General features: G+C 45.3%; 1 protein-coding gene across 1 annotated transcript in view; it reads right to left on the bottom strand.

Annotated features, from left to right (window-relative positions):
- Positions 1-21139, bottom strand: part of RETREG1 (reticulophagy regulator 1) — a 159895-nt gene that overhangs the window by 131012 nt on the left and 7744 nt on the right. The window contains exons 2-3 of the mRNA XM_068236722.1: positions 8772-8878; positions 3522-3552 (exon numbers count right to left, since the gene is read on the bottom strand). Of these exons, the coding sequence (XP_068092823.1) occupies positions 3522-3552; positions 8772-8878 (138 nt within the window). The remainder of the gene's footprint in view (positions 1-3521; positions 3553-8771; positions 8879-21139) is intronic.

The raw sequence follows: 21139 nt of genomic DNA, 5'->3' as shown, positions 1-21139 counted from the left end.
TTTTGTAAAGAGGAATGGTCCAAAATATCTTCAACCAGAATCCAGACTCTCATTGGAACCTACAGAAAGTGTTTAGAGGCTGTACTTTCTGCAAAAGGAGGATCTACTAAATATTGATTACATTCCTTTTTCAGTGAGGGTCACACTGTAGTCACTTCCTGTATGAGTCAGGACTGAGTCAGGCACTTACATACCTGGTATTTAACTCTTTCAGACAGAGAAAGAAAAAAAGGAACACAGCATAGTTATTTGTGTGCTAGGCACTGTACATACCCATGTCTATCTCATCATGTCACATGTCACTTTGGGTATCCTTTAAAGGGAATCTGAAGTGAAAATAAACCTATGATATAATGAATTGTATGTGTAGTATAGTTAAGAAATAGAACAGTAGCAGGAAAGAACAGAGTCTCATAATATTTCCAGTACAGGAAGAGTTAGGAAACTTCAATTGTTATCTATGCAAAAGAGCTTCTCTGAGCTCTCCAACCCAACTTGGTTCCTATTTTCTGAAGCACGTATACATCAAAGAAACAGGGAGACACAGTTTCAGATTAGGTTTTACTGCAGGGGAGTTCAAAGGGTCATTCGCTCTGCTCTGTTTCATAGTTCAAAATACAGTGAGTTTGTAATTGCAAATATGACAGAATGATGCAAAAAAGCTATATCTCTCAAGATAAAAATATGAGGCTCTGTTCTTTGCTACCAATGTTCTATTTATTATCTGTACTACACATACAAATCATTACAAGTTTTTTATCACTTCAGTGTCACTTTAAAGGGACCCTGAGCAGTGACTTAAAGAGACTCTGTACCTTTCCTTGCTCCAGCGGGGGCGCTTTTGCGGCTTTCCGCACGGAGATAGGCAAAAATAGCTGATCTCCGTCGGGTCCGCTCTACTGCACAGGAGCAGGAGACATGCACCTGCGCAGTAGAGTGGCCCGACAGCGATCGTCTATTTCCACCTATCTCCGAGGAGGAGAGCCGATACTGCGCCTGCGCTGGAGGCGGGAAGGTAAATATTTACATCCCCGCTGTTCGGGGAGCTTTATCTCCGTCATCGTTGGACCGAGGAGGACGGGGGAATCTGATCCCCACACAGTAATATGTTTCTGTCATAGTCTAAAGCCTGATACACACTTTCAATTATGATTGGCCAATCACTGACTGATTTTACCACCTCCATGTAGTATGAGGCTTTATCTTCACAATCTGCTCATAATGTTCAATATCTGTTGACCTTCATAATACATGGAGGTGGTAAAATTGGCCAGTGTGCATTAGGCTTAAAGGTGCCCATTAATCTTACTTGTACAATCTTACCAAATCTAAGTAGTAGACAGGTAAACTGAGGAAACATACTTTAAAGTGACAATGAAGCGGAAAAAAAAAATATAATGAATTGTATGTGTGGTACAGATAACAAATAGAACATTAGTAGCAAAAAAAAGTCTCATGTATTTATTTTCAGGTATATATCATTTTTTATAACATTGCATCATTCTATCATATTTGAAATACCAACCACACTGTATTTTAAACCAGGGGTCCCTAACCTTTTTCAGCCCGGGGACCGCTATCCAGACCAAATTTTCTCTGGGTCCCAGAGTTGGGGTTGGTCGGGGGGGCCTGGTTAGTGGCAGTAGCACCCCCTTTCCCCGATTTGGAAGGTAGTATATAGGTAAGTTGGTAGCTAGGTATAGTTCCTTCCAGTATAGGTAATACAGTTGCCCCTGTAGAAGGAGTATAGTTGCCCCAGTATAGTTAGTTAGGTAGTATATTTACCCAAGTATAGGTAGTATAGTTACCCCAGTATAGCTAGTATAGTTACCTCAGTAAAGCTAGTATAGTTACCCCAGTAAAGCTAGTATAGTTACCGCAGTATAGCTAGTATAGTTAGCCCAGTATAGCTAGTATAGTTAGCCCAGTATAGCTAGTAGATTTAGCACAGTATAGCTAGTAGAGTTACACCAGTAAAGTTAGTAGAGTTACACCAGTAAAGTTAGTATAGTTACCCCAGTATAGCTAGTATAGATACCTCAATAAAGCTAGTATAGTTACCCCAGTAAAGCTAGTATAGTTACCCTAGTATAGCTAGTATAGTTACCCTAGTATAGCTAGTATAGTTAGCCCAGTATAGCTAGTAAATTTAGCACAGTATAGCTAGTAGAGTTACACCAGTAAAGCTAGTATAGTTACCCCAGTGTAGTTAGGATAGGTGCCCTGAGTGCCCCCTCCCTCCGCCGCTCCTGTTACCTTATGAGCTGGCGGCCGCTTCCTCTCTTATATTCCCTGGTGGCCCCTATCCTCTTTGCAGCATCTTCTATAATTGCAGCATGTCCCACGGCTGCTGTAAGGAAGGGAATGAAGCGGGACAACAGCTTCCTGTGGCGGTGATATACATCGCCGTTACCATGGCAACCGCCATCCTGCTTCCTTCCCTCCCTTACAGCAGCTGTGGGAAACGCTGCAGTTATAGAAGATGCTGCAAAGAGGAGAGGAGCCACCAGGGAATATAAGAAAAGAAGCGGCCGCCAGCTCATAAGGTAACAGGAGCGGCGGCTGCGGGAGGAGAGGGGCGAGAGGCCCGACCCAGGCCCAGTGGTTGGAGACCCCTGTTTTAAACTATGAAACAGAGCAAAGCTAATGACCCTTTGCATTTTCCTGCAGTAAAAACCTTATCTGCAGCTGAATGTCACTGTTGATTTAAAGTATAAGTGCCTCAGAAAAAAAGCACTGTAGCCGACCAAACTGTTGGGAGAGCTCAGAGAAATTCTCTTGCATAGATAACAAGTGAGGTTTCTTAACTCTTCCTGTACTGGAAATAATATGAGACTCATATCTATGCTACTAATGTTCTATTCTTAGCTGTACTACGCATACAATTCATTATCTCATAAGTTTATTTTCATTTCAGATTCCCTTTAAATAATATTTTAGGTAGTCCATCATTTTACATAGAAATGGTAAGATTTTATCATTATTGGGAACCTTTAGGCTAATTTTTGGGGTAAGCCATTTAGCATATATGTACATTTTGGGAAGCTGCAGAATATCAGGATGCCTGGAAAAAAACACACAAATGCAGGGAGGTCATACAAACGCCATGCAGAGTCCTCATCCGGATTTGAACCCACCACTGAGAAAGCTATCCAATATGCCACTGTGTTGTGCACGGCTCAATTATTGACTCTCTTTGTTCAATGTGGCGATCATTACAATCTTAGTCTTTTCTACTGGGCTCTTGTAAAGGTGCACTTGAGTGGATGCCTACCTGCTGCTTTTTCTGGGTTTTGGAGAGAATCTTCCCAAGACTCGTGCAGCCTCCAGAACAAGTCAGCACACTGATCACACAGATATCTGTGTGGATGCTAGTAGCTGCTCTATCATGTGATTTAATTCTATGTCTTTTGTGGTATATCTATAGTGATTTTTTTCATGGAGGGGAATTATTATACAAGTATTTATGTTTTCAAGAATACAAAATGAGTCAAAGTAGTCAGTAAATAAATACATCCTACCTTTTGACAACTCCTCTCCATACCTGTGCACCTACAAGAGGGCAAGCATAAGTCATTCTGCATGCATAAACAGATATAAAACATATAAGAAATAAGAAGATCTACACGACAGAAAGCTAAAAGGATGAATATTAAACAGGAGTGAAACTTGCAAAAATTAATACCAAACAGATTTTTTTTTAATTACTACATTGTATAATAAAACTGTTTTTCTGTGGATTCAGAGACATCAGAAAGTCATTCCGCCAAGCGTCATCAGTGGGTGTAATTACTCAGAATGGGCTGAGTCACCTCCTTACATTGTTCTACCTATTTCAGACAAAATGGCATTTTCATGCTTCTTAGCTTAGAGTTCTTAGCTTATCCACCTGGCACAACATGGACAATTGTCACTGCAATTTCCAGTCATGTTGCATAATGGAATGCAGCACGATTTAAGCCCCATCTACACCGATGAATTGATTCGATTCAATCCGACATGTCCTATCAGGATTTGATTCGATTCAATTTGCCATTGTTTTGCAATGGTAAATTGAATCGAATCCCGATGGGACATGTCGGATTGAATCAAATTGAATCAATGTATCGAATTGGACAAAAAATTGTATGGTGTAGATGGGGCTTAATGCTAGGCATACACGGCTTGATTTTGCGGCTCGATTCTCCCGCCCGATCGATTCCCCGCTCGATTTCGCAGGCGACTCTCTTATCTTCCGCTCACTTTTTCTTATCTTTTTCCATTGTCCTCAATGTGGAATCAATCGCAGAAACAATTGGGCGGGAGGTCGGACATGTCGGAAATTATCTATCGAGCCATCTAAATGGCTCAGAATCGAGCAGTGTATTCCCAGCATTAGACTTCCTTGTTTGTCTTTACAATTACCTGAACAGATAAAACGTACATTACACTACAATGCACTAAGAGGAAATGCAGAAGTCTTTAAAATGTACTGTATAGACATACTGTTCCTGGATAAGCATTGTGTAGGGTATATGAAGATTAGAGATGGGCAGAGGCATGGGTGCAAGCTGCTAGTGCCTTTAGCAGTGCATAACAGTATTGATCAGACATGATATGCCAAAATGTCTGATTACTAACAAGCTGATGGTGGGCATCGGAGAAAATCAGTATGCACATAGCAAAGGCAACCAAATAATGGTGAATATCACTAAAGGTGAATACACACACACAGTTCAGGGAGGAGGTATGCACAGATGCGTCAAGAGTGCAGGTTAGAGACTCAAAAAGCACTGAAGTCCCAGAATCAACATGACAATTATGAAGCTAGTAATCTCAGAAGTCGTGGCCTCCATCCTTAAAGAGACTCTGTAACAAAAATGTCATCCTGTTTTGTACCATCCTACAAGTTCCTAAACCTATTCTAGTGTGCTCAGGCTTACTGCAGCACTTTCTACTATCACAGTCTCTGTAATAAATCAATGTATCTTTCCCCTGTCGGACTTGTTGCCCTGTGTGTGGAAGGCTGCCAACTCTTCCATGCTGATCTGTTATGCACACCCCTCTCCAGGCCCCTCTATGCACACTCCAGTGTGTGTATTATTTACATAAGCCAGCAGTGTCTCAGCTCTCAGATATCAGTGAGACAAGAGAGCTGGATAAAAATCCTCCTCTGTTATGCTGGATACACACCATGAGTTTCCGCGTTGAATGCGTCCGTCGATACGCGTCGATTCGATTATTTCCGAGCATTTCCGAACGAATTTCAATGATTTTTAGGTCGATTGCCATGTAAAGTATGGCAAATCAACCTAACGATCCATCGAAGCTTGAATTGGACATGTCGGAAATAATCGAATCGACGCGTATCGACGGACGCATCGAACGTGGAAACGCATGGTGTGTATCCAGCATTAGGCTGTGAAAGGAGCTGGCTGACACATACTGAGGAATTACAGACAGGGGCAGAGCTGTCTGCAGGAAGAAATGATTAGCCAGTGTACTATTCAGTGCATGAGAGCTGCAGGGGACAGAAGGTAAACACACAAATGATCTTTTGAGATTCAAAAGGAAGGCTGTATACAGCCTGCTTGTGTATAGATGTATTTTCTATGTGTGGACATACTGTACACATCAACCTACTTCTTGTTTTGGTGGCCATTTTGTTTCTTTATAAACAAACTTTTTAAAACTGTTTTTCACTACTTTTAATGCGGTGGGGAGCGGCGAAATTGTGACAGAGGGTAATAGGAGATGTCCCCTAACGCACTGGTATGTTTACTTTTGTGCGATTTTAACAATACAGATTCTCTTTAAAGAGGAACTGTAGTAAAAATAACGTACCGTATATTCCGGCGTATAAGACGACTGGGCATATAAGACGACCCCCCAACTTTTCCAGTTAAAATATAGAGTTTGAGATATACTCGCCGTATAAGACTACCCCTCTTTCAACACACACCAAATAAAAATAAAAAAATCATGTACTGGTGCTGTGTATGAATAGATACTGGTGCTGTACTGTATGTGTTACCCAGTATATAACAGTATATAGTCAATTGACTTGTTGCATTGGTCAACTCTCCTTAAGTAGACTGGTCAGCTCTCCTTGTCTACCTGTTCAGAGCGGTATGGAAGAATAGATTGCGCTCCCTCAGCAGGGAGATCTGAGAGGCGGTAACAGGATAGGGCGTACCACCCGGCATCAATGATACCCGGCGTATAAGACGACCCCCACCTTTTCAGAAGATTTTCAAGGGTTAAAAAGTAGTCTTATACGCAGGAATATACAGTAATTAATAAAATGTTGTAAAAAGATGCAGGTGCTGTTCCAGCCTTAGCACACAGATATTCGATCCACCAGCTGCTTTGGTAGCCACATCTACAAATGGTGTCAGAAGTGCAAGAAAATCCTCAGTGTTTGGTAGACAGGTGAGTATCTGTAGTATCACCACATTGCTCCACAGTATGACATATAGGTGACCATCACCCAGACAAATTAAGCCAGAGGTCACTCATCAGCCATAAAAAGTAAAATTTATTTCACTTCCTTTAAAAACAAATATACCATGACTTACTTCAAGGGTCCTTGCAACAGGGAGCCTTGGTGTATAAAGAGGGTATTGTGTATGCCACATGCACAGTAAACCATACAGTATTCAATCGACAAATGCCCAGTCTTCAGTTCCGATCGGTGTCGGCATATACCCTGATGACAGCAGAACGCCGAAAATCGATTGAATACTGTATGGTTTGCTCTGTATGTGGCATACACAATACACTCTTTATTAGGGTTGCTGTATACGACAGTATACAGCGGTTTGATTGTACATGGTAATCATACTATGCACAATCGCATTTTACCGGTTTTCGCGGGGGGCAGGGCAACGCAGCAGCAGGGATGCGAAGCAACGGCGGGGGCACGAACAGTGGTGGGGTTAAACACATGCTCACTTTGCTGGGGGTCTTGCGTGTACTACTTACTTCTTCCTCCTTCCTGCTCTTGCATTCTATCTCCCTGTAACAGTGAGATGGAACACAAGAACAGGAAGAAGAAAGAAGTAAGTACACGTATGCAGGACCCCCGGCAAGTCAGTATTTGTTTACCCCCGCTGCTGCATCCCCCCTCTTCCCACCTGGCTCTCTATACTGCGGACATCTATTACTGGCTATCAATATTGGCTACACCTATCCCTGGCTACCTATACTGAGGCCACTTATTACTGGCTAATCCCTGGCTACCTATACTACGGCCACCTATTACTGGCTACACCTATCCCTGGCTACCTATACTGCAGGCACCTATTCCTGGCTACACCTATCCCTGGCTACCAATACTGTGGCCACCTATCACTGGCTACACCCATCCCTGGCTACCTATAATGCGGCCACCTATTACTGGCTACATCCATCCCTGGCTACCTATACTGCGGCCACCTATTAGTGGCTACACCCATCTCTGGCTACCTATACTGTAGCCACCTATTACTAGCTGCATCCATTCCTGACTACCTATACAGTGGCCCCTTATTACTGGCTGCACCTACTGGCTGCACCTATTCCTGGCTACTTATTCTGAAGGCACCTATACCTAACTAGCTATACTGGAGGCACCTATATCTGGCTATCATACAGCGGGTTGTGGGAGTGGAGCTCCGTAAAAACAACGCCAGCGTTTTGGGCACAGCCAGTGCTGCCATTGGCCGAAATAGGAATTACAGCTATAGCTGTGCTCGGTGAGTAATTTGGGCCCGTCAAAAGACAGAGAACAAATTACTATAAAAACACTGCAATGGCAGCCGAATTACATCTTTCACCACTATCCATAGCGACCTGGAGGGGGAATAGTATGTAACGCTGCCAGGACTTTTTCAGGAGCAGAGTGAGCCGTTTTACAGCTTTACCTTGCACCCAAATCTCCCAGGCGGCTTAAGCATATGGAGTGGGGCACATCTGGCTACCATACCGGGGGGCACATTATTTAATGTGAGGGGGAGGCCCGGGTCCAAATAATTTTATAATACCATATACCGTGGTATTTTTTTAGACGGTTATCGTATCATACCGTGGATTTTCATAACGTTGCAACCCTACTTTAGCTCCTATTGCAATGACTCTCAAAGTAAGTTATTGTATATTTGCTTTGAAAGGAAGTTAAATAAATCTAACTTTTTATGGCTGATGAGTGTCCTCTGGCTTTATTTGTCTGGGTGATGGTCACCTATATGTCATATTGTGGAGCACTGTGGTGATACTACAGATACTCACCTGTCTACCAAGCACTGAGGATTTTCTTATTGGAATTAATATAATGGCTTATTTTTTACAATATTAATTTATACATTTTTTAGTCAGTGTTTGCCCATTGTACAATCTTTCCTCTCCCTGATTTATAGTCTGACATTTATCACAGGTGGTGATATCTTTAGTACTGGTAAGTGATATCTGTGGAATGTTTGTTACTAAGAGTTCTATGCACAGAGGGCGATATTGCTTGCTTGGCAGTTGGAACAGCCATTATTTCCCACAATGGAATGAGGTTCACAGATGGCAAACTGTCAGGACCATGGACATGACATCACACTGTGGGAGGAGTTTGACTGCAATATCAGCCATACAGACCCCCCTCTATTTGAGAAAAGGAAAAGATTTCTTGTGGGAAAGGGTATCACCTACTGAACCTTGAACTACTGATTGGAATTAAATTTAGTTGAATTTCCTCTTTAAGTGATGTCCAACACATGTCAAAGATTTTATTTATTTTCTAGATGAATTACAGATGATACACTCACCCCGGCTCCTGGATAGCAAGAAATGTTTCACAATCTGAACCATGAGAACTCCAAGCAATATAAGTGACAGTAAATGATAAACTCTCCATGGGGTTAGGGCCAGAAACCTGAAATACAGAAAATGGATCAATGATTTTTATTCACCTTAAATTTCAAACAAATATACGGTATCACACTTGGTCACGTGCCACAATTGCCTATGCAGGAGACAAAACCCAAAAGTGTGCACAACTACGTTTTTGGAGCCAGGCTCAACTCCTGCAGTAGGTGCAAATGGCTCAATTAACATGAATGGGGAAAGGATGCACGTGCATGCACTTTTCCATCATACATCAAATAAATGTGTTGCACCTGTGTAGTGCTATGTGGGACAATGAATAAAAAACTGAAGCGCAGCCCCCACACCCAAGTCTTATTAATCCTTGGTTTCCCATTGTGGTTGGTGTTCCCCAGGGAATGCAGAGACAACAAGCATGGGGCTCTGACCACTGAGCAATACATGACTACATGGTACATAATATTGGGAGTATGTAATGATCGCTGCTGCAGCAGGCATTGCTGGAAGTAGTAGTGCTGCAGCTCAGGTAGTTCTGATCTCTTTTCATGCAAGCTGCATAGCTTTGTCGGCCTTTCCCTGCTGTCAGCTTGTGACTGATTATCATTCACCTGTGTGGGAATCTGCATGTCTGCTCCCATTGGATGACCTCAGTATAAAGATCTGCTTCCTGCAGGGTTTCCTTGGGTTTTCATAGCTTCAGTTTAAGCCTGTCTTGCTGTCGCTTCAGCCCCCGATCGTGTTTCTTGTTCTAAAAGATACTTTGCTGGTTTTGCATCATATATTGGTTCATTGCCAATATATATGCATACCAGCACGTTTTTTATTTTCCTTGTATTCGTGTTACGTTGATACATCAGTGTCGCTGATGTATACGTACACAAACAGTTTATATCCTGTGTGCAGTTAGTCAGCTTTCCAGCACGTTTTGGTAGTTTGCGCGTATCGTGAGCACCCGTGCTGAGCTAGTATCCTGCTCCTGGTCCTGTTCGTGGATTGCGTTCATCTCTGCGAGGAGATAACGAATCCTTCTGAATCCTGTCCTGTTACCGTTTGTGGATTGCGTTCATCTCTGCGAAGAGAAAACGAATCCTTCTGAATCCTGTTCTGTTACTGTTTGTGGATTGCGTTCATGTCTGCGAAGAGATAACGAATCCTTCTGAATCCTGTTCTGTTACCGTTTGTGGATTGCGTTCATCTCCGCGTAGAGATAGTGAATCCTTCTGAGTCCTGTTCCCTGTATTACTCCAGTCCTAGTCAACGTTCCTGCTTATGTCATATATCGGTTCATTGCCGATATATACATATGTTAGTCAGATGTTACAAATAGTTTCATTGATAGCTGTAATTGTAATACGCTAGGAATACATACTTATTGTATATTTGTCTGTGTTACGTTCATCTATCTTGATCCTGCTATTTCCTGACTATCCTGTCCTGTCTTTGTGAGGCACGCCATCGCCGCAACGCATTGGCTGCCTCATTCCAGTCTGTGTTATTGTGGACGCTTGCTGTCACTAAGTAGTGGCTAGTTAAGCAAGCGTTCATTCTGTTTACCTGTCCTGATCTCCTCAGTTCTGGTTTATGCGCTCAGCGCTACTTTGCGCTGAGACGTTATAACGAAAGCATTGTTTGTGGCTGTCAGATCTGCACCGGCTCTGTGCGCCACAATCTCCTATTGGAGTCAGTCCTCCCCTCCACTATACTAGGGATAGCCTGTTTCCTTGTGCTAGTGTGTGTACCTCCTCCACGTCAGCTCATGCGTTGCATGCTGACTGTGGAGAATACACCACCAAGCCTCACAGAGTACTTTTGCAGAGCACACCCCAATGTTATGGCAACTTTCAGTGCTCACGGTGGAAGATCAGGAAGCCCTCTATTATAATAATGGGATCACCAAATAGCTACCTTCCCCCACCCAGTTAAATAGTTAAGAAGTGATCAATTCTCCCCTATTTATTGGAAAGGATTAAATAAAAATTGACAAAAAATACCATTCTGAATATAAAGACATACTTAAAGTAGAATAGAATAATAATTAAGAGAACAACAAAGAAGACAAAAGTTTTTATGAAGATTTACAGAAGATTTAAAAAGTAAGAAGAATGATATGCACACAAGGAATGCTATGTGTGCACTTAGCCTCAATGACCAGACCTATACATATATTTAGTAAAACCTGCTCTCTATGTAACCCTGTAATGTATTCACTACTAATAATGCAAATCAGCAGGCAAACAAATGGTCTAAGCTACATAATGGATAATAATAATCCAACATGCATGCAGACTGTTTCAGATTGGCTGATCCTCACCAGTGCATGGCATGGAGTAATGTGACTCTATGGAGTAGGACAGTGTTCTTCTCAAACCTGTCCTCGTTGCTCCCCAACAGTGCATGTTTTGCAGGCAACCTCACCTATGCACGGGTGGGGTAATTAGTGTCCCAGCTAGGTAGATTCCATGTAGCTCAGACACTAATTACCCCAGCTGTGCATAGGTGAGGTTGCCTGCAAAGCATGCACTGTTGAGGAGTCACAAAGACAGGTTTTAGAATCAGAATCTATTTATTTCGCCAAGTACAACGGTGGATTGTACCCGGAATTGGTTTTGGCGCATACAGGGTCGTTGATGAGAAACAAGAAAATAGCACGTTTAACCTCCCTGGCGGTAAGCCCGAGCTGAGCTCGGGCTATGTCGCGCAGGAGGATTTCTCAGGCTGTACAGGGGCGATTCGCCCCATTCAAAGTGCTGTGCGCGCAGCCAGCACTTTGCTAGCCGCGCGCACAGCTCGATCGCCGCCGCTCTGCGGCGACCGGCCGCACGCAGCGGCGAAAGAGGGCCCCCGCCAGAGCCCTGCGCTGCCCGAACCAATGAGTTCCGGGCAGCGCTATGGGCCGGATCGGATGCGCCTGACGTCAGGACGTCGGCTGACGTCCATGACGTCATCCCGATCGTCGCCATGGCGACAGGAGAAGCCAAACAGGGAAACGCGTTATATACGCGCTCCCCTGTTTGCTATTAGTGCCGGCGACGATCGCACTAGAGGGACACATGCGCCCTCTAGTGGTGTTTCATGTAGCTACCACTCTGGTAGCTTTACATGAAACAAAAAAAATAAATAAAAAAAAATAGGATTTTTGCCCATGTGGCAAAAACAATTAACCGCCAGGGAGGTTAAGCATGGTACATATGTAGACGTGGGACAAGCATACATAGGACAACATTACAGTTTGAGCGTACACTTAAGCAGAGCGTCGTATACAGTTAAGCATGGTACATACGTATAAACAATAAAAGCAAAAACAGAGCATTACAGCATACACATACAGTTGACGTAATTCACAACAGAGCATTACAGCATACACGTACAAATAATGTAATACAAACATAGCAGGACATACACTGATAGCAGGAACAGAAAAGAGTGGGACTGGAGGAGCAGCCTGAGAGCTGATATGAGCACTGCCATTTTCGGCACTGGACGCTACACAGCGACACGCTCCCAACTAGACAGGTGCTATCGTTGTCCACGAAGAGCAGAGAGGAAGCTGGGGGGGATAGAGAAAGAGAGAAGGGATAGCTAGAGAGAGAATAGGGAAGAAGAACAATGAGAGTGAGAGTAAGGACCCTTGGGCAGTGCGGTGTGACTGGAAAGCGTCCCGTTTGGCTGGCTGTGCCGCAGTGATGCGAGATGGAGCTGGTGGGTGCACGGGCCCTGCCATGAAGCTGATGATTGCAAAGGGCCATGCAGCCCGGCCGATTTGGTGGAGCAGGGAACAGCGTGGTGGAGCAGGGAATGGCAGCTGAGGGGCCCGGAGATTGCCAGCAAGATCAGCTTGCCCAGAGGTCAGAGAGAGCAGCCAGCATGGGGCTCACCTGGGCAGTAGCGGTGTTGAGAAAAAAAACAACAAAAAAACGAGGCTGCCCATCTCTCCTGCGTGTGCTCCATTTGCTCCAAAAGCTCTGGCACAGGCACAGTGGTGGTGGAGTGCAGGACATCAGGTACCCTGTTGACCCTGCAGCAACAGGCTGTGGGCGCAGGAGACCTGGCATGATGGTGGAACCCAGGTCTGAGGTGCTGGTGGTTCTGCAGCAGTGGAGTACCAGTGGCTGCTCTCAGAAATCCAGCTTCTGGCTTGCGGCCTAGTCCAGGGAGGTGGGTTGGCGGCTTGCAGCTAGTGTGGTGGTGAGGGCGACTGCGGCCACGTGAAGAGGCTAGTGTCCCAGGTCCCTTGTGGCTGTGCACTGCAGCGTGGAGATGGAGCATTGGAGAGTAGCAGGCGCCAGTGGGAAGTTTGTAGTGGAGGGCGGAGAGCAGGAGTAGCCCTGACCCCGCAGACTCGTGGAGGTCGCTTGTCTTATCTGCACCTCTGTTGCGGCGACGAACGGTCGGAGGCAGCGGCAGCCAGGGAGGCTGCGTCTGGATTCCCCAGATGCAGCTCCACAGATGCAGCTCTCACTCACGCAGATGGCCAATGGGGGAGAGCTGCCGGCCCCGACGGCAACAGACTTCCCGTCTGTCCTAGCCATCTCCCGCGAGCTATCTCGCGCAGCGTCCTGGTCTCCCGGCAAGGTGTAGTGCCTCCCCTCAGCAGTCCGCATGGAATGCGGAGGCCCGGGCTGTGGAGTCAGCGCGCGTCCCTCCTCGCACACAAAGTCCCAGCGGATGGTCCACGTGCTGGTGAGATGGTGTGCTCCCCCTGTGGTCGGTCTTCGCGGCAGAGAGCAGCCAGAGAGCAGCACGAACAGCCGATGGCAGCCTGCCGTGCGCGCCTGTGGACCCCGCATCTCATCCAGGCAGATGGTGAGACTAACTGGGAGGAATTAGGGAGAAAAATAGAAAAAAGACCGGAGCCCTGTGGCCGTGGCGTCCGCACCCGGCGCCATCTTGATGGCTAGACCACTAGAAGCACTGAAGTAGGGCTTGAAACACCCAGAGGTACAGACTAACCAGCAAGATCATGGTGAACTAGAACTCATTGGAGTGTGTAAGGGGCTACAATGGTCCAAAAGCCCCCTTACTAAAATACTATGAAAAACAAAAGTTTGCTTTCTTAAAACAGAAAGATTTTGCGATAATTCAGGTTGGAGTGAGCTCCGAGATGTCTCCCAGTGCATCACTGCTGAAATATGCAAATCAACCATTGTTGTCATTCGAAGCTAAACACATCTGATGTGTCAGCTTGTTATTTGTACAGAGCCATACTAATCCAACATGCATACAGACTGTTTCGGATTGGTTGATCCTCATCAGTGCATGACATGGATTAATGTGGCTCTATGGAGTAGGACTTGATAGTCTGTACCTCTGGGTGTTTCAAGTCCTACTCCATAGAGCTGGCTGCTCACCTAGGACCGGTATGTGCATGTAACGTTTGGTGTCAGCAACACAGATTTTTCTGATTATTGGTGATCTGCAGTATCACCAATAATACAGATGCTATACCTGATTATGTGGTGATCTGCAGAATCACCAATAATACTAGTATAGCTAGACACAGGACACCTAATGTGGTATTGTGTTTGGTGCAACAGTAATTGGAGAAGTTATCTCCCGAGGAGCGGAAGATACAGACAATACTGCAGCCAAGGACCCCCTGAGGGGCAGGGGATTCAGACTGCACTGCAGCCAGTGGACACCTGAGAAGCAGGGAACACTGACGGTGTTTGAGAGTATGATCACCTGAAGAGCAGGTGATCAAGACTAAGCTATAGCCTAGGATCCCCTGAGGAGCAGGCAATACACACTGTACTGCAGCCAAGAATTCCCTGAGGAGCAGGGAATTCAGATTGTACTGCAGCCAGTGGACACCTGAGGAGCAGGGACCACTGACTGTGCTGCAAGGGTGGTCACAGGTGGAATGAGTGATTATGACTTTACTACAGCCAAGGATTCCCTGGGGAGCAGGGAATCGGACTGTGCTGCAAGATGATCTCCTGAGGAGCAGGTGATCACCAGACTCTGCTTACAGCTAACAGGTACCTGAGGAGCAAGTGTCACAGACCGTACAGCAAGGCTGATCACCTAAGGGTTAGGCCCGGTTCACATTAGCGTTCCAGGTCCAGCTTCCCCGGAACGCTCCGTACACAGCGGATGGTGAATGGATACATTGTTAATCAATGTATCCATTCACACTCGTGCGACCGTCCGGATCCAAATCCGATCTGGGAACGCTGCTCCGGGACGATACAGCTTTTTTCCAACTTGCTCCATTTTTGCCATACGTCCCCGTGCGGCTGCGGACTCGGGCCGGATCCTGACCCGAACATGCGGCCATGCTGTGCAATGAGAAACGGATGTTTCTCATCACACTGGCAATAGGACCGGATGCTTCCAGCACCGGTCCTATGCCACTTGGGGGGCCCGGACTACACGCCGGTATCCCCCATGCTTGCGGTGCCTTTCTGGCACTGCAATGTATCTAGTTCCGGCTACTTTATTGTATTTTCGGTATCAAAAATCTATTAACCCTTCGCACACTCGCATGCAAATGTTCAAACAAATGCATTCACAGATTCACTCATCCAGGCATAACTGTTATCCCTACAGCTAAGTTAAAAGCCAGGGTTTTAGTTCACAGAAGAATGCATTCGGTATCAAGGTGCAGGCAGTGTCGGCAACAGTTACCAGATAGGCAGAAGTACCGAATCAGTAAGCAAGAGAGTAGTCAGGAAGGCGAGAGATCATAACAGATAAACAGTAGCAATATAGCAATATCCTAGTCTAGGTGTGAAGTCCTTGGTTTCACAACCTGGGAACTAGACTAAAGAATGGTACACAAGTCTTACAATACAATAGTACTTAAAGCTATCAACGGAATCTGACTAAGTGTGAATTCCCAGCTCCGGCTGGTTCTAACACACTGTAAGATCTGACTAGGGTCTGAGTGCTCACACGTAAGCATTTGCAACAGCAGACAACTGGCAACTGACAGGCAAGTCCTATAAATACCCAGAGCGCTCCACAGCGCCGCCCAAGTCACTCAGCCAATCCGGCGCACAGCTGGAGTCAGCTGTCCGGCTTGATCAGCTGACTCCCCTTTTACTTGCATAAAGGTCCTGTCGCCTGGTGCACGCGTGCGTAGCTCTTAATCTGTGTGCACTAGAAGGACCAGGCAAACCAGTAGCATGTAGCTGCGCGGCAGAAGCCGCCAGCTGGAACGCGGAGATGGCCGCCATGCCGCTTGCACATGCGGCGGCATCTCTGCTATTCTTTACAGTGCACCTATGATTGTACTTGTTGCACTGGATAACCCTTTTCATACTGCTGATAGCATTTTAATCTTGGAATAAACCGATTTGCCTGCAGTGCTGACTATTAATTCTCTCCTTCTATTCAACAAATGGCATATTGTGTGTCAAAGCATGCATGGCATGATTGACCGACCGACCCTCCTACTAAAGCTGCAGTGCCAACACTTGGCTCTACGCCTTCTACTTTCTATTTAATGCTCTGTTTTAAGAAAGCAAACTTTTGTTTTCCAAGTAAAACAAGCAACTGTGAAAAGAGATTGCTTATTCCACAAAGGTATTCTGAAATGGCCCAGACACATTTGTGGGTAGCCCTACAAAGCATAGATAACTTGACTGGAGTAATTTTTCAAATTGGATGTCCTCTTTTATGAGTATCACATATCTCAAATAATGTAATTAGTCATTTAGCCTAAGTAAATGGACATAAATGCTTTGCTGTTTGGTATCATCATGTGTCCTACACTGAGCAAGGACCAAAGAAAGTAAAAATGGAAGTTGCCAGAGAAGATCATAAGAAAGAAAATTATACAATACAATTATAGACAACAAAGTTACAGACAAATGAAGTAAGACCATCTCCGGACTGCTTCATGTTCCTGCGACAATAGTAGAGGTTTGAAATACACGGGACTGTAACCCACTTTGCTGCATGTGGCTGCAAGTGGAAATTTATCCCCAGAATGAGCAGAAGGATAATGACAGCCATGGGCAAGAAGTCAAAGACAACTTCCAAAGAGATACAGTTCAAAGCCCGTAACCACGACCTAATTTTTACGGCTTTTTTTGCGACATCGTTTAACAAAGCTTTGTTAGACGATATTGTATGAAGTAGCCACCCATGGCGATTGCTTGTTTTTAAACGACCATCACAACGGATTGATCACCATAGACTTCCGTGCAACAGTACCGTGATTGCGTCAAACCTGTTGTGTGCCATTGTTTGTACCTACTGCAGGAGATGGATCGGGGATTGAGCATTTGTTGAACCGTGGGTCGCCGGAAGTTCCCGGATCCATCTTCTGCAGTCTTCATGTGGATACCTAGCTTTAAAGTTAACCAGTGTTTGACTACCACATCTGTCACTTTATGAGTGACACTGGGCTCAATGAAAGAAGACTTGAAAGCATTCCACTACTGAAAGAAAAACATCCAGACTGGGATAAAAACTTTCAGACTACTAATATTGGGAACCTGAAAGTATGTTGGGTACTCCCTTACCTTCCTGCCACCACACTACTAGATATGTGTACCACTCGCCTATTAGGGACGCCCCCCCCCCTCCCAACATCACTACACTGAAAGGGGTTCTGTGAAGTGTAAAAAAACAAAAAAAAACAAAACAGACGTGAGCGGGAGCAAGCACGCGCGCAGCCATGGTCTCGCTAGAGGAATAATTAGACCGGGACGGGCGGCGGGGAACGGATGATCGCAGGAGGTCGGTGTGGGACATGACAGCTACAGGGGGCCGATAGAAGCCCCAGGTAAGTGTCTGTTTTTTTACACTCCACAGAACCCCTTTAAAGGACTTACGAGGCGAAATTAAAAAAAAAGTTCATTACCTGTAGCGTGGACCGGGGGGAGGCCCTACAGCTGCGCAGCCGCACTCGCGTCTATGCGGACTGCGCAGCCGCGGCCAGCTCAGGCGGACATTTTACAGGAGGCATGAGATCGGGAGCCGGCCCGGGGGGAGATTAAGCAGCGGGGACCCAGCAGAACTGCACGAAGGGCACGGATGGCATCCTCCGTGCACTCAAATTTGCTACAGGTACTGAACTCTTTTTTTACATTTCGCCTCGTAAGTCTTTTAAAGAGAACCCGAGGCCGGGTTCTAGGAATGAAATCCCAATACAGAGGCTGGGTCTGCCTAAAGAGCACAGCCTCTGTTGCTATTTAGATTCCCCCAAAGTCCCCCCTGCGCTCAGCGAGACCCCATAATTCACAATCGAGCTGTGCGGCTATGTTTACCTTTGTAACTTCAGTCTCCGCTCTCCCCCGCCTCCTGCAGAGTTCCGGTCCCCGCCCGCGTCCCTTCCCTCCAATCAGCATGGAGGGAAGGGACGTGGGTGGGGACCGGAGCGATGCAGGAGGCGGGGGAGAGCGGAGACTGGCATTACAAAGGTAAACTCAGCCGCTGCTGACACGCTCAGTGTCGGCAGCGCGGCTGTGAATTATGGGGTCTCACAGCGCGCAGGGGAGGCTTTGGGGGAATCTAAATAGCAACAGAGGCTGGGCTCTTTAGGCAGACCCAGCCTCTGTATGGGGATTTCATTCCTAGAACCCGGCCTCGTGTTCTCTTTAAGGGTAAAGCCTTGTATCAGGACTCAATCCACTGGGTAACAGTACAGCACCAATGCTGTACAAAACAGATAGGTACAAAGAATCACACACTGTGTTCACCTGTTTCAGGGTTGTTGGACCAAGTGGTTGAAATAATCTTAAGTAACAATGGAGGTCAGCACACCACACTCTTAAAGGATAACTGAAGTGAGATGGATATGAAGGCTGCCATATTTATTTCCTTTTAAGCAATACCATTTGCCTGGATATCCAGCTGATCCTCTGCCTTTAATACTTTTAGCCATAGACCCTGAACAAGCATGCAGGAGATCAGGTGTTTCTGACATTACTGTCAGATTCAACAAAATTAGCTGCATACTTGTTTGTGGTGTTATTCAGACACTGCTACAGACAAATAGACCAGCAGGACTGCCAGGCAACTGGTATTGTTTAAAAGCAAATAAATATGCAACCTCCATATTCTTCTCACTTCTGTTGTCCTTTAACCACTTCCCACTCCCAATTGTTTATACCCTAAAGGTGGCCACACACCATACAATTTTTTAAATATCTGTTCAATTTAAGAATTGCAATCAATTTTTCTGACTGGTTGTAACATGTCAAAAATATGACTAATGTACCACACACGTATGTTCAATTATTTCCCAATTATGATAACAAATGATTGGAAACTGAGAAAATTGCTAGGGTGTGTATATTAATAAATTGACAATCTAACACACACCATACAATCTTTAGAAAGGTTGAAGAAAAATATCTGGCATTCCAGATCGATAAAAATCGAAGAAAACGGGAAATCCGATCGGATTTTTCAGTCGATTTTTTTCGGGAGATCCGATCGTTTTTATCGAATTACCGTAAAATCGGATCATTTTATTGTATCGTGTGTGGCCACCTTAACGGACCAGAGCAATTTTCACCTGTCAGAGCTCCTACATTCAATCGCCAATAACTTTATCACTACTTGTCACAATTAAATCATCTATATTTCGTTGTTGTTGTTTTGTTTTGCCACCAATTAGGCTTTCTTTGGGTGGTACATTATGCTAAGAATTATTTTATTCTAAATGCATTTTAACAGGAATAATAAGAAAATAAAATCATTATATCTCAGTTTTTGTAATAATAAAACATGCTACTCTGAATAAAACCCACAAATTTTATTTGCCCAATTGTAGTGGTTATTACAACATTTACATGCTGTCCCTAGTACAATACATGGCGACAATATTGTATTTAGAAATAAAGGTGCATTTTTTTTAGTTTTGTGTCCATCACTAATTACAAGTATGCAAATATATCAGTAATATACTCTCATGCCATACAGATGGAAAAAAAGTGGAGTCCCAAATGTAACCATTTACCTGTTTTTGTTTATTTTGTAAATGCTGTCATTTTTTTTCATGGTGTTTTTATTTTGGTAATTATGGGGGGCAGGGTAGGGGGGAAAGAGGTATTCATTTATTTTTATTTAATTTACAATGGGTAAACAGTAGTATAAAATGTGTGTTTTTACTTATGTATGTATTTTTTCTTACCACTAGATATCCTCATACTCACTGTCTCTGTGCTTAGAACAAGCACAGGGACAGTGTTTGTTACAGCAAAGGTCATTGGCATCTCGTTGAAGCCATGGTCTTTGCTTACAGGCACTTTGGTTCAGGGAATACCTCCTCCCTTTCACCAATCGCGCTCTGCGGGTTCCAACCGGTACCCACGGCAGGGTAACAGTAAATTCGGGCGCCTGAGGCAAGTGGACAAATCGGGCGCCGCCATTCACTCCCATAATAAATATCGTTTAATGGGCGCCCGACAGGAAAAAAGGGCGCCGGAGAAAAATAACGTTTTATAAGCGGCGCCCGGAGACTTTTACTGTTTTATAACTGCTTCTCATGATTACACATTATTTTATGATTTATAATTTTTTAAACATTATTTTTAAACGAAAAACAGTACAATCTTTTTTAAAGGGAAGGTTCAGGGAGGGTGGGTAAAAAATAAAAATCAAATTCCACTTACCTGGGGCTTCCTCCAGCCCGTGGCAGGCAGGAGGTGCCCTCGCCGCCGCTCCGCAGGCTCCCGGTGGTCTCCGGTGGCCGACCCGACCTGGCCAGGCCGGGCTCTTCTGCGCTCCAAGGCCCGGAACTTCTGCGTCCCACGCCGGCGCTCTGACGTCATCGGACGTCCTCCGGGCTCTACTGCGCAGAAGTTCCGGGCCTTGGAGCGCAGAAGAGCCCGACCTGGCAGCCGGCCTGGCCAGGTCGGGTCGGCCACCGGGAGCCTGCGGAGCGGCGGCGAGGGCACCTCCTGCCTGCCACGGGCTGGAGGAAGCCCCAGGTAAGTGGAATTTGATTTTTATTTTTTACCCACCCTCCCTGAACCTTTCCTTTAAAACATTATTTTTAAACGAAAAACAGCACAATATTTTTTTCACACGTTATTAATGCTTATCACAGGGGGGTCTTAGGTTTAGGCACCACCAGGGGAGTCTTAGGTTTAGGCACCATCAGGGGAGTCTTAGGTTTAGGCACCACCAGGGGGGTCTTAGGTTTAGGCACCAACAGGGGGGTCTTAGGTTTAGGCACCAACAGGGGGGTCTTAGGTTTAGGCACCAACAGGGGGGTCTTAGGTTTAGGCACCAACAGGGGGGTCTTAGGTTTAGGCACCAACAGGGGGGTCTTAGGTTTAGGCACCAACAGGGGGGTCTTAGGTTTAGGCACCAACAGGGGGGTCTTAGGTTTAGGCACCAACAGGGGGGT

This window comes from Hyperolius riggenbachi, chromosome 5 (assembly GCF_040937935.1).
Source record: "Hyperolius riggenbachi isolate aHypRig1 chromosome 5, aHypRig1.pri, whole genome shotgun sequence".
NCBI lineage: Eukaryota > Metazoa > Chordata > Amphibia > Anura > Hyperoliidae > Hyperolius > Hyperolius riggenbachi.
Note: the sequence above shows the minus strand (reverse complement) of the source record. Positions and strands in the feature narration are given on the sequence as shown.